General features: G+C 36.4%; 1 protein-coding gene across 7 annotated transcripts in view; it reads left to right on the forward strand.

Moving 5' to 3' along the window:
• Positions 1-11670, forward strand: part of ZMYM4 (zinc finger, MYM-type 4) — a 99997-nt gene extending 88327 nt beyond the window's left edge. For all 7 annotated transcript variants that reach the window (XM_014541516.1, XM_014541513.1, XM_005868563.2 and 4 more), the window contains 4 exons: positions 3496-3607; positions 5533-5781; positions 8007-8136; positions 9031-11670. In XM_014541516.1, coding sequence (XP_014397002.1) covers positions 3496-3607; positions 5533-5781; positions 8007-8136; positions 9031-9238 — 699 coding nt within the window. In that variant the 3' untranslated portion in view covers positions 9239-11670. The remainder of the gene's footprint in view (positions 1-3495; positions 3608-5532; positions 5782-8006; positions 8137-9030) is intronic.
• The last annotated feature ends 680 nt before the right edge of the window (positions 11671-12350 follow it).

Raw genomic sequence — 12350 nt, forward strand, 5'->3', positions numbered from 1 at the left:
TCCCTCACTAACCCCCCTGCCGGCCTGGTCGCCCCACGCAGCCTGCTTGTTCAGTTGTTTGGTCGTCCCTCACTAACCCCCCTGCCAGCCTGGTAGTAGGCAGCCATCTTGTGAAGGCGTGAGGGTTGATTTGCATATTACCTCTTTATTATATAGGATTTCTGATGAATAACATTTTGATGGGTAGTTAATCATGCAAGCAGCATTTATTTTTCCACAGAATTAAAATGACAACCTGGTTACTGTAATTTAATCCAGTTTCTACACTGTAAATGATAAAAAATTACCTTATGAGAGGACTTTTATATATTCTTCAACCAATTTTATTAAGCACAAGGATGTGCCCTTTATGCATTTTGCTTAGGTAAAAATAGTGAAGATTCTTAGCACACTTCCTATACTTGTGGCATTTATATTTTGGATCTAAAGAACACTTTATAATTTTACCACTGCATATGTCAAGAAATAACATGTTTTGAGGCAGGTAATAATATTCTAATAATTTGAATATAATCATCAGAACACATGATCATTGTCATTATTTCAGTCAAAAACATTTGAGTTCTTTACATTTCAGCTATACTTCTGCTGTATATGAAATACTCTAATTTATGAGACAAATACTAAAGCTATGAAAATTTTTTCTGGTATGTTTATCAACTCTTATTTGTTGATATTAATAAATGACTTCATATAATAATACTATTAAAAAGAGGCCATAAGTTAGCAGATTGTCAGATTAATTGTTATAGGAAGTAAATATCATGTAACTTTTATTTATTTTGACAAGAAAGAAGCTTTCCTTAACAGTTAGAAATTCTAAAAGGGTACTTATGTTGACATCTCAAATGTGCTTTCTCTTTATTTGGATTATGAAAATAATCATGCTAATTGTGAAGAATTTTGAAAATACATAAAAAAACTATAATGTTAACCTGGACCACCACTGTTGACATTAGCTGGGAAGGTGATAATTGCAAAAGAAACAAATAGGCAAGTAGTAGAAGAAAAACAACAGATTGCTAATAGAATGTACCATGAACACCTAACAATCATGTACTATGCATACTATGTATTAATATAAGTCCATTTCATATATTAATTCACTTAAGTATTAGTGTGGCCCTATGAAGTTTAAGAACTGTTTCTTCAGGCACTTGCCTAAGGCCTCAAAAGTAGTAAATGGTGGGGCCAGATGTGAACCCAGGTAGTTCAGCTTCAGAGTCTTGTTATGAACACCATGTTGGACTGCATCTCTAATGTAAAAAGGTGTTTAACTGTAATCAGGGAAATTTTTTCTTCTCTCAGATGGATAAAAAATGTGAAAGATTGAGAAACTTGATAATACAAGTGTTACTGAAGATATGTGCAGTGGTGGAGACCTTTTCAGAGGGCAAGTTAACAGTGGTTATTAAGTCTTAAAGTCATATAGATTCTTCAGTCTAGCAAACCCATTGATCATTACCTCTCCCCAAAGAGAGGCATGTACATGCATATACTAGCATTTCCATTATAACATTGTTTATAACAGAAAAAAATGGAAATCCCCTAGATGTTCATCAAAAGAATGTTTAAATCAGTATGTCTATACTATTGAATATTATACAACAAAAAAAGGATTGAGTTGCTTCTAGAGATATTGACGTGGAAAACTCTTACAGGCATACATTTTAAGGAGTAAAAGTAACTTGCCAAACTGTGTAGTACCATATTTATATTATGGGAAAATACACAAAACATAAAAATGTGTAATTCAGTAGCATTAAGTACGTACATTCATGTTGTGAAGCCATCACCACTATCTAGTTCTATAACTTTGTCACCCTATATGGAAACCCTCTACCCATTAAGCAGTTACTGCTCATTTCCTCTTCCATCCTGTCTCTGACAACCATAAATCTATTTTCTACATGGATTTGCCTATTCTGAGTATTTAATGTAAGTAAAATTGTGCCTGGCTTCTTTCACTCAATATAGTGTTTCCAAGGTTTATCAGTGTTGTAGCATGAATCAGTATTTCATTCCTTTTTATGGCCAAATATTATTCCATCGTTGGATATACCACATTTTGCTTATCCATTCATCTGTTGATGGACCTTTGAGTTGTTTCCACCTTTTGGCTATTATGAATAGTGAGTGTTGCTATGAATATTTATGTACAAGTTTTTGTTTGAACATCTATTTCAAATCTTTGGGGTATATGCCTAGGAGTGGTGTTGCAGGATCATATGGTATCTCTATGATTAGCTTGTTCAGAAACTAACAAACCATTTTCCACAATGGCTGTACCATTGTATGTTCCCAACAGCAATGTATGAGAGCTCCATTATCTCTGCTTCCTTGCCAACACCTAATTTTTGTTTGTTTGTTTTCTAAATATCCATCTGGTAGATATGAGGTGGTATCTTATTAAGGTTTTGATTTGCATTTCCCTAATGACTAATAATATCAAGCATCTTTTCAAAATAAATTTAAAATACCAAATCTTAAAAACACAAAATTTTTTTTAGCATATAATTAAAAGCTACCTTTTGTTACTCTGTGAATGCAAGTTTATTTCCCTGAGTGATTTTATCTGATCTGATCTGCACCCTCAAAATGTTTTTTTAACAATACTTTACCCAAGCTGTTGCTTGTTTCCCATCCTGTGATATGGTTCTTGATGGTTATAATTAGCAGTTTTACCTACATTTAGACTTGAACTTTTTGAAGGCTATTGTTGTGGGGCAAAGAGTTAAGAACTGTGATTAGAAGGCTCCAAATAGTTTTTGAATTTGGGCATCCTCAGGTCACCTGACACTAGCTAACTGTATTATTTCAGGAAGTGATCTAGGCCCGTGGTCAGCAAACTGCCCCTTGAGCGTGGCTCTTCCTAAGCCTTAGGAGTACCCTAATTAAGTTAATAACAATGTACCTACCTATATAATTTAAGTTTAAAAAATTTGGCTCTCAAAAGAAATTTCAATCGTTGTACTGTTGATATTTGGCTCTGTTGACTAATGAGTTTGCCGGCCACTGATCTAGGCTATAGCTAGGCTGACAAACAAAAACAAATGAGAGCACACCTGCAGATCCTACTGTGAGTTAGAAAAATGATTTGGGAAATACAAATTAGGACCAATTTTTAATACATCAGTTTCATTAACTGAGTAAAGGTACTTATTTATTAGAATTTTTCTGTATACTCCGGGTTTTACAAAGCAAATAGAAAACTTTACCTTGCGAGCTCAGTGTTCGAGAAGATGTCAGTCCATGTGAAAGGGCCTTTAGCTGGAATCCTGGTATTTTAACATATATCCTTAAAATGGTTAATAATTTTGTAAGGGTAAAGCTAAAGAGTAACCTATGTTCTTTAAAATAATTTTTAAAAAAATGTTAATATTAAAAAATTTTATTGCGGTGACATTGGTTAATAACATAAGTTTTACTTAAAATAATCTTTAAAAAAGTCTTTTCTTTGTATCAACATGTGTTTTCACTTTTTTTCTCTTTTAGTACCTGTTTGAAAATGGTAGAATAGATAACATTTTTACAGAGCCCTATTCCAGATTTATGATTGAACTTACCAAACTCTTGAAAATATGGGAACCTACAATACTTCCTAATGGTAGGATGATTATTTTTTATTTTGATTTTTTTCATGGTACACTTCCTTAAATTGCTTAAGTTGTAAGATTATCTTTTTATAAATTGTTCATTTTCTATTTCTGTCCTGATTTGTAATGTATTTGGACTCCTGAGGAGAAAGTCTTGGTTTTATTATTGATTACTAGAGGCCCATTGCACGAAATTCATGCACTTGGGGGGGCAGGTGGGCGGGGATCCCTCAGCCTGGCCTGCACCCTCTCGCAGTCTGGGTGCCCTCGGGGGATGTCTGACTGCCGGCTTAGGCCCGCTCAGTCAGTAGGTCTAAGCCGTCAGTTGTACATCCTTAGCACTGCCGCAGAGGTCCGAGAGGCTCCCACCACTGCCGCTGCGCTCACCAGCCATGAGCTCGGTTTCTGGCTGAGTGGTGCTCCCCCTTTGGAAGTGCATTGACCACCAGGGGGCAGCTCCTGCATTGTGCATCTTCCCCCTGGTGGTCAGTGCGCGTCATAGCCACCGGTCGTACCTCCGTTTGGTCGATTTGCATATTAGCCTTTTATTATATAGAATTTTAGTAAAACTATAGCTTCCAAACAGTGTGTGTATACATACTAACTGTTGAAAAATTTTAAAAAATTACTGGAGGTTCCATTTACAGTTGTAGAAACTGTTTTTGTTCTGGTAATGCTGGTATTGTTGCATGCTGTAGTAGTAACTGCCACATATTCTACTTCCAGACTCTACCTGTTAGCAGTGGACCTTCTTTAATTGTTTATAAAGTACCCTAAACTGGTTATTGAGACTTAAATCTTCATCTTCAAATTGCTTTGACCATAGGTCATTGGACAAACCCTTAATTCACGCCTGGTCTTAGGCTCCTTGGCTGGGAATCGAGAGTTGAATGTGATGCTCTGGAATTTGTCTCCCTTTCTGTTGGGTTACAGAGTGCTTTTGAAGAGCAGCATCATGGTTTGATGCATTTAGCATTCAAAGAGGAGGCTTAGGGACATAGATATATGGGAGTAATAATTCATGTTTGTGGATAGTCAGTCTTCTAAAATAGAATGCAGAATCAGCAACAGAGAGGTTGGGTAGAGAACATGGGGAAAGGTCTGCACTTAAGGGGTATCCTGGGGAAGGTGCCTTTAAAGGTATATTTATTTTAGTTATTCTGCAAGACCTCTGCTTTTCAAGAAAAATCTCAAATAAGTCATCATAACTTTATCACTCAATATAAATTTAAGAGGAGGATCACTTCTTGGCCTTTTGGCTAAAATCAAGAGTAAAATAAGAGGGGGTGGGAAGAAGTGGGGGCACTATCTGCCTTCTTATAATCTTACCTAAATAAAATTAAACGAGTTAACAGGAAGTGTATTGAACTGGAACAGGAGTCTGCAATCTGTGGCCCATGGGCCAGATCTGGCCTGCTGCCTGTTTCTGGATGTGGTCCATCAGCTAAAAATGGTTTTTACATTTTAAATGGTTTTGGGGCAGGGGGACTCCAAGGAATAATAATATTGTGAGGCATGTGAAAATTATATGAAACTCAAATTTGTGTCTATAAATAAACTTTATGGTATATTATAGCCATATCTATATGTTTTGTCCGCAGCTCCTTATCTTCTACAACAACAAAGTTGTTCAGAGCCTATATGGCCTAAAATGCTTAAAATATTTACTGCCTGGTTCTTTACAGAAAAAGTTTGCCAGCCCCTGGTCTACAGTAGCAGTAGATTAAAGCTGTTTCAGGAGGATGCTCAGTGTGCAATCATCTGACTTTTTGCTTGTAGTGCCTTCCCTGTTTTTCTGTATAAGGAAGAGGGGGAAGGAGAGGAACAGTCAGTCCCCCTCCCCTGCCCCCATGTCTTGTCTGAGAATTTGAGAAACTAGTCTTATTTATCAGGAGCTCAATGCTGTTTCTCCCCCCCACCCCTTTCTTCGGTCCAGGTTACATGTTCTCTCGCATTGAAGAAGAACATTTGTGGGAGTGCAAACAGCTGGGCGCTTATTCACCAATTGTCCTCTTGAACACCCTTCTTTTCTTCAATACCAAATACTTTCAACTAAAGAATGTTACTGAGCACTTGAAGCTTTCCTTTGCCCATGTGATGAGACGGACCAGAATTTTGAAGTACAGTACCAAGATGACATATCTGAGATTCTTTCCGCCTTTACAGAAGCCAGAGTCAGAACCAGGTGTGTGGTGGAGTTTGGAAGATTTCTATTGAAGTCTCAGTATTCAAATAGAAACTCATTGCAGAGGGGTAATTGTGTAGCTTTTGTTTAACATTTAAATGCTTTATGTCACGGTTAGGTTCAAGGCTTTTTCTCAGAATGAGAGGAATCGCTTACTTTCATTGGCCTTTAAGTTAGAAATTCTGGTATCATTGGTAGAGCCCAAATAATCCTCATTTTAAAACCTCTCAGGGAATTTAAATATATAGCTGATTTAGGGGCAACAAGATGGGTCAATTGCTAGTTCAAGGAATCTGTTTAACTTTTAAATCTCCTGTTTCTAAATCTTTTTATTGACCAGAGCACCTCTTTTTAGTTGACAATAAGATGTCAAATTTTAAAGAAACTTGAAAGCTGGCCTAGAGTCTACTGCTTTTATACACAGTAGAATAATAGCAGCGATGACAATTTTATTAGAAGAGTTATGGTTTTTCATTCCAGTAGTAGCCTATTAAATAATAGTTTGTCTTAAAGATTAAAAAATCAACATTATTATTATGAAACTGGAAATTAAATTTATTTTGACCAAAGTTGTAAGTTCTAAAATTCCAAAAATCCAGTTGTTACTTTCTTGGGATAAGAGTGAAATACATATTTTGAATGTGAAAATGTAAAATTACTGAAAGTAAAATCTTAAAGAATAATTCTGATGTTCATCTTTATGTTAACTTTTTTCTCCTTTACTTTAGAAAATACTAAGATTTATTTGCTTGTTCACCATGTGTCTGTCCTATTTCCTTCTATTTGTTCATATATGGCCCACTTTGTGTTTTTTTTTTAATATATTTTTATTGATTTTTTACAGAGAGGAAGGGAGAGAGATAGAGAGTTAGAAACATCGATGAGAGAGAAACATCGATCAGCTGCCTCCTGCACATCTCCCACTGGGGATGTGCCCGCAACCCAGGTACATGCCCTTGACCGGTATCGAACCCGGGACCCTTCAGTCCGCAGGCCGACGCTCTATCCACTGAGCCAAACCGGTTTCGGCTGTGTTCTTAATTGATATTAATTGGGGAGGAGAGACAGTCAGGTAAAATTTTCCTATTTTCTGATCTTGGGTGCCTAATAAGATTTGTAATAAGTTCAGCTTTTCTGAATGAAAAACTAACAAAAGTCTTCCTTATGTAGGTAGCCTCTAAGTAGAAAACTGGGGTGAATTGTTGTTTAAATAATAATTAATGCAGGAAGCTGGGGGAAGTTGTGTGCTGGTAAGAGCAACTATAAGAAAAGAAAAAGAAAGCCTTTTTCCTCAGGTTCTCAGGTCCACCTGTTATTCCCTTGAAGATTGAGTGGGAAAGGGTAAAAGAAAGAGCCCACTTGCCTTGTCTTCACCCTTGGCCTCTGCAGTATTCTGTTAGGGGAAAAGGATTTGCTCTTTTCTCAGCAAATGCTCACTTTATTGAGAATTTCTTTTCCCAACGAAGGTTCCATTTCTCATAATACTATGACAAATAAAAGAAACTTGAACAAATGCCCAAAGGGCACTGATGCCCCATTGTGGAAATACTTTATTTGTTTATTTACTTACTTACTTACTTACTTACTTATTTATTTATTTTAATCCTCACTTGAGGGCATGTTTTTATTGATTTGAGAAAGAGAGGGGCGGGGGGAGAGAAACATCAATGTGAGAGAGTAACATCGATCAAGTTGCCTCCTTCCAGTATGCACCTCCACCAGGGATGGAACCCACAACCTAGGTATGTGCCATGACTGGGAATCTAACCCACAGCTTTCGGTGTGTGGGGTGATGCTCCAATCAACTGGGCCACCCGGCCAGGAGAGTATAAATATTTTTAGATAAAGAGGTGAAAACTTCCATCTTAATGTCTGCCGTAGGAGAAGAGCACCTGAAACCCTTAAGAACCCTGTGCCTATTAAAATCTCTTCAAGTCAGGCTCGGAAGTGAGACATATTCTCCTGCACTGTGCTTTTCACCATGTTCGCCCTACTTTGGTGAGCAGGGGAACATAACTTTTACAGGACAGGGACTTTGTTTTGTTCAGTGCTATTAACCCTGCACTTAAAATTATATCAAGTACCTCCATAAGTGCTCAGTAAATATTTGTTGAATGAGTAAGGGAAAGGAAAGGGGAGGGAGTGACAGTTTTGACTGGAAGCAAAGCTTGTTGGGTGTCTTGATACTTGAAAAATATAATCTTTTTATTATTTCCTGCCTCAAGATAAACTAACTGTTGGCAAGAGGAAACGAAATGAAGATGACGAGGTTCCAGTGGGTGTAGAAATGGCAGAGAATACAGACAATCCACTAAGATGCCCTGTCAGACTTTATGAGTTTTACCTGTCAAAATGGTAAGTGCTCTTCCCCTGAACTAGATATAGTACTCTTCAAAAAGGAGTTAACATATTCTGGATTTCAGATGCTTGAATATCAGAAATGTAGCTCGCCTGTGATTAAAGTCCAAGTCTAAAGATGGATTTACCTCCTATTTCATTATTTCCCCATTCTTGTATCTGCCTGGATTTTGAACCAAGAAACAAAATGCATTATCTTTATAATCTTTTTCCCAAAAACCTCTTCAAAAGCAAGAATAAGAATCCCTGCCATCGTTTGATCTTTACAACTGTTACTCAACATTTATGTGATATCTAAACTTTGATTTTATTATTTATATAGAAAAGATATTTAGAGGAGCTTTTAAACTGCTAAAACTATAAATACAAAAACAATTTGTTTTTAAGGTCTTGAAAATTTTTGAGTGGTCTTTTTCTTACAGAAACTTTATGACTTTAGAGTTGTAAGATCACACCAACGCACTTTTCTTTCAAAGAAATACGATGACTGTATTTGCCCTTTGATATGTGTATTGAGTGCTCATAGGGTTCATTCCAGGATAGTGGGTGCTGAGGAAATGTGGTTCTCAGCATAGTGTCACATGTGAGTTAAATTTATTGCTCCTAAAAATGTTATAAGTACTAAAGTTTGTGAAGGGTTTACACTGTGACTTCTACTAACATTAGGCTCACTTCCAAAACAAAAATGATCTATTGAGTGTGGGAGAAAAGATGTGGAGTTACAGGTTGCTCCTGGGGGGAAGTGTTTATAAACTGTGGGTATGTTGCTGATCTGTGACATAAGTCACAGCAGAGCAAAGTTGAGAGCCATTACATTAAAGAGTAGTTATGTATGACCTCTGCTCTCTGATCCCCAATTTTCTTTCTTTTTTCTCTTTTCCCTGTGGATAGTTCTGAAAGTGTGAAGCAGAGGAATGATGTGTTTTACCTTCAACCCGAGCGTTCCTGTGTCCCGAATAGCCCCATGTGGTACTCCACATTCCCGATAGACCCTGGGACCCTGGACACCATGTTAACACGTATTCTCATGGTGAGGGAGGTACACGAAGAACTTGCCAAAGCCAAATCTGAAGACTCTGATGTTGAATTGTCAGATTAAAGCAGAAGTGGGGTTCCAATTTTCATACACATTGGTATGCACCAAACTGTGAATGCATCCAAGCTTTGGAAAACGATGTATAAGTCCAAGTCCCCTTGACTTGATTATAACATAATGGAAAATAGATAACTCGTGAACCACAGTGTGGATGTACAAATGAAAATTGAAGGAAAGAATGTGAACTGAGAAATGTTGTTCTTTGGCAGTGACATAGTTCTTAGACATCTTCAGAATGACTAACCAATTTCTCTGAGTGGTGCATAGTCTTATTTTGTTTGGGAATAACAAATTGTGGAATATTTTTAAGGAAAACAGTTCTATAAAACTCTACCATAGTAACCTTAGACCTTAGAGAGGTAACTTTGGAGTGAAACCTTGGCTGCAATAGGCTACTTGGAGGAGCCCTATGTCAAAGTCAGGGGAGCAATAGTACAGAGCTAAGAGTGACATCAGATGAGGACCGTGGGACCCAGACTTGAAGACCCAATAAAAATACTGAACTTTTATTATAAGGTAGAGAGTGAAGGGGTCTTGATTTTGATTTTCACTGCCAAGCCATTTCTGTGAAGGATCGAAGCCTCTGTGCTTTGCCGTTGGCCCTCGCATCAGGAAGCAAGGCCTTCCCTGCTGTTCCCAGAATACTGTGTCCTTTTACTTCCTGGGTCTAGCCGTCTCAGCTGTGGGTCGATGTGGGTAAATTAAGGTAAAGAGGTTGAAACTCTGCAGTCCAGTTACACACAGAGAAGTACTGTGGAGCCATTAGACCCCGGGTGTCTTGAAATGTTTCTAGAAAACCCACTAAAATGCCCACTTCTCTGGGTGTCAGCCTTTATTGCTGCTGTCTCATGGCATGAGCTGTGGTGCACAGAAATGGGGGTTATCCTTTTGTTTTCATTTTATCCCCAAATGGCAGCTTTCCTTTCATTGTTTTATCTTCCTATTTTCTAAATAATTCCTCTTATTTTGTCTTTAGCACCAGTTTCTGGAGGCCTGTGTCATTTCAAAAAGGATAGTCTCTCTCCTAACTGGCAAACCTGTGGATGATTCCACAAAGACACAGTATTATTTAGCTATCGGAATTATGATAGAAAAGATCTTAGTGTGTTCCTATACAAAGCATTTGGAAGATGACCTTGTTGTCCTAAGGAACTTGAAAATGGGGCTAGGATGCAAAGACACTGACTGTCTTTCATAGTCATAAGCAGGTCTTCTTATAGCATTATTCCAAACTCTAGCTGTTTTAGTGGTTTTCTGAGGATTGCAAGTCATAGTGTGTTTGACCTATCGATCCATCTCCCTCATCTCCATTCTCAGTTTCTTCCCCACAAAATTTTGAATCAAAGCTTTTATGATGTTGGCTAATCACAAAACTTTAGCAGAGATTAACTTAACCCTAATAGAAATGAGAGAAGTCCAAAGTCTCTCAGAAATTTTAACCTTGAAATAAGTTTAAATATGTCCCATTTTTTAGGTGGGAGTGGCAGGTTTGTTTGTATTTTTAAATAAGTAAATGAAAGTCATTTAACTACAATAAAAATTTAAAACTAGGCCTTTTGACATTGTGTACTTGATGGTTCTGTCCCTCGGCCTGTGACAAATTTCATTTTTGTTATGAGAACTGTGTAAAGAAGTAAATCCGCCCCAGTTCTGTATGATTTAATTCCATCTGTGTTTGTCATCTCTGATTGGAAAACTTCTTACTTCCAGACCTTGTTTAATATGGAGGAAAAAACAATTGAATTGTCTCATAAGTCTGCCAATAAACTGTCCAGAAACTTCAGGTGTAATAGTCCCCAATATATTCATTTTCTGTTTTGTATAAACACTAACATTTCCCTTTCTATTGTTGTATGAAAAACAAATATTCTTGGCACAGTAGAGAAATTGTTATAAAACACCAGAGAGGAAAAAGAAATCTGTATTTTTTAACTGAGAACAGCCAATACCCCACGTAAATGACTATATTGGGATTTAAATTGCATATTAAATCACAGAGTTGTTCAGACCCTAAATTAATTCATACAAGAAAATATTGGTCATTCCTCATAAGCATAGCTGTGATACGTGTCCAATTATTTGCTTTTAAAAATTTATTAAAATTATGTAAAATTACATTTTTTTCCAGGAGAGGAAAAAAAAAAATCAAACACAGAGAAACAACTAAGTTATCCTTTCTGTTCTTTTTTTTAACCACTTTTGGGTTTTCCCCTTGCAGAAACTACAGAAATATTCCCTTAGAATAAAATAGTATATTTGTATTTGATGGGTGAGTTATTCTTTTTCTTTATAATTTTCTTGAAATAAATTTAAATATTTTTTTCTGTTTGACCATATTGGTATGACCAACAGATGGTATATAACAAAGAAAGCAGTTTTCATAAAATAAATTATTTGGTATTTACTCCGTCCAGTAAACATATTGTTTCATTACAGTCTTTTCGGTTGTTTTCTTTCTTGCATCAAAAGACTTGTTCCCATTTTTAGTTAATTTATTAACTTATATTCAAAACCCTAAAAGCTAGAAATATCAGGTATATTGTATATATTTCATTTCAGGCAAACTTTTTTGAGATTTACAAAGCTTGCATCCATTCAGCTCATACAATTTTGAAATTGTGGGATTAGAATAAAGAATATGTCAACTTTTAAGAATATTTACGTATTTAATTTGGGAATGTGGGGCTAAATGGTATTTTTCTTAGATTTTAGAGCTATCTTTATGCTGTACAAGTATACCTTCAATTCCATATAAACTTTCTATCAAACTGCCCTTGTGGCATTCCTAATTTTGTAAAGTAGAACTTTTCTAAAAAGTCTAAAGTAAAATGAATTTTTGCTAATGAATCCCAGTTTTCTGTTAAATTCAGACTTTAATTTTCCATGTTGGAAAGGTTCCCTGTGGTACTGAGTTGAAATTTTAGGAAAGAATTAAGCAATAATACCCCCAATTCCTCTTGTCTATCATCATCATATGTTACTATCATTGAAAAAATAGAAGAGGTATTGTTACAGAATGGAAGATCCAAGGTTTTGGATGCTAGTCTTTTCACTTATTGGTTGTATAGCTTATAAATTATTTAATCTCCCTGTGCCTCAGTTTTTCTCACAAAGT

This window comes from Myotis brandtii, unplaced genomic scaffold, assembly GCF_000412655.1.
Source record: "Myotis brandtii unplaced genomic scaffold, ASM41265v1 scaffold274, whole genome shotgun sequence".
Taxonomy (NCBI): domain Eukaryota; kingdom Metazoa; phylum Chordata; class Mammalia; order Chiroptera; family Vespertilionidae; genus Myotis; species Myotis brandtii.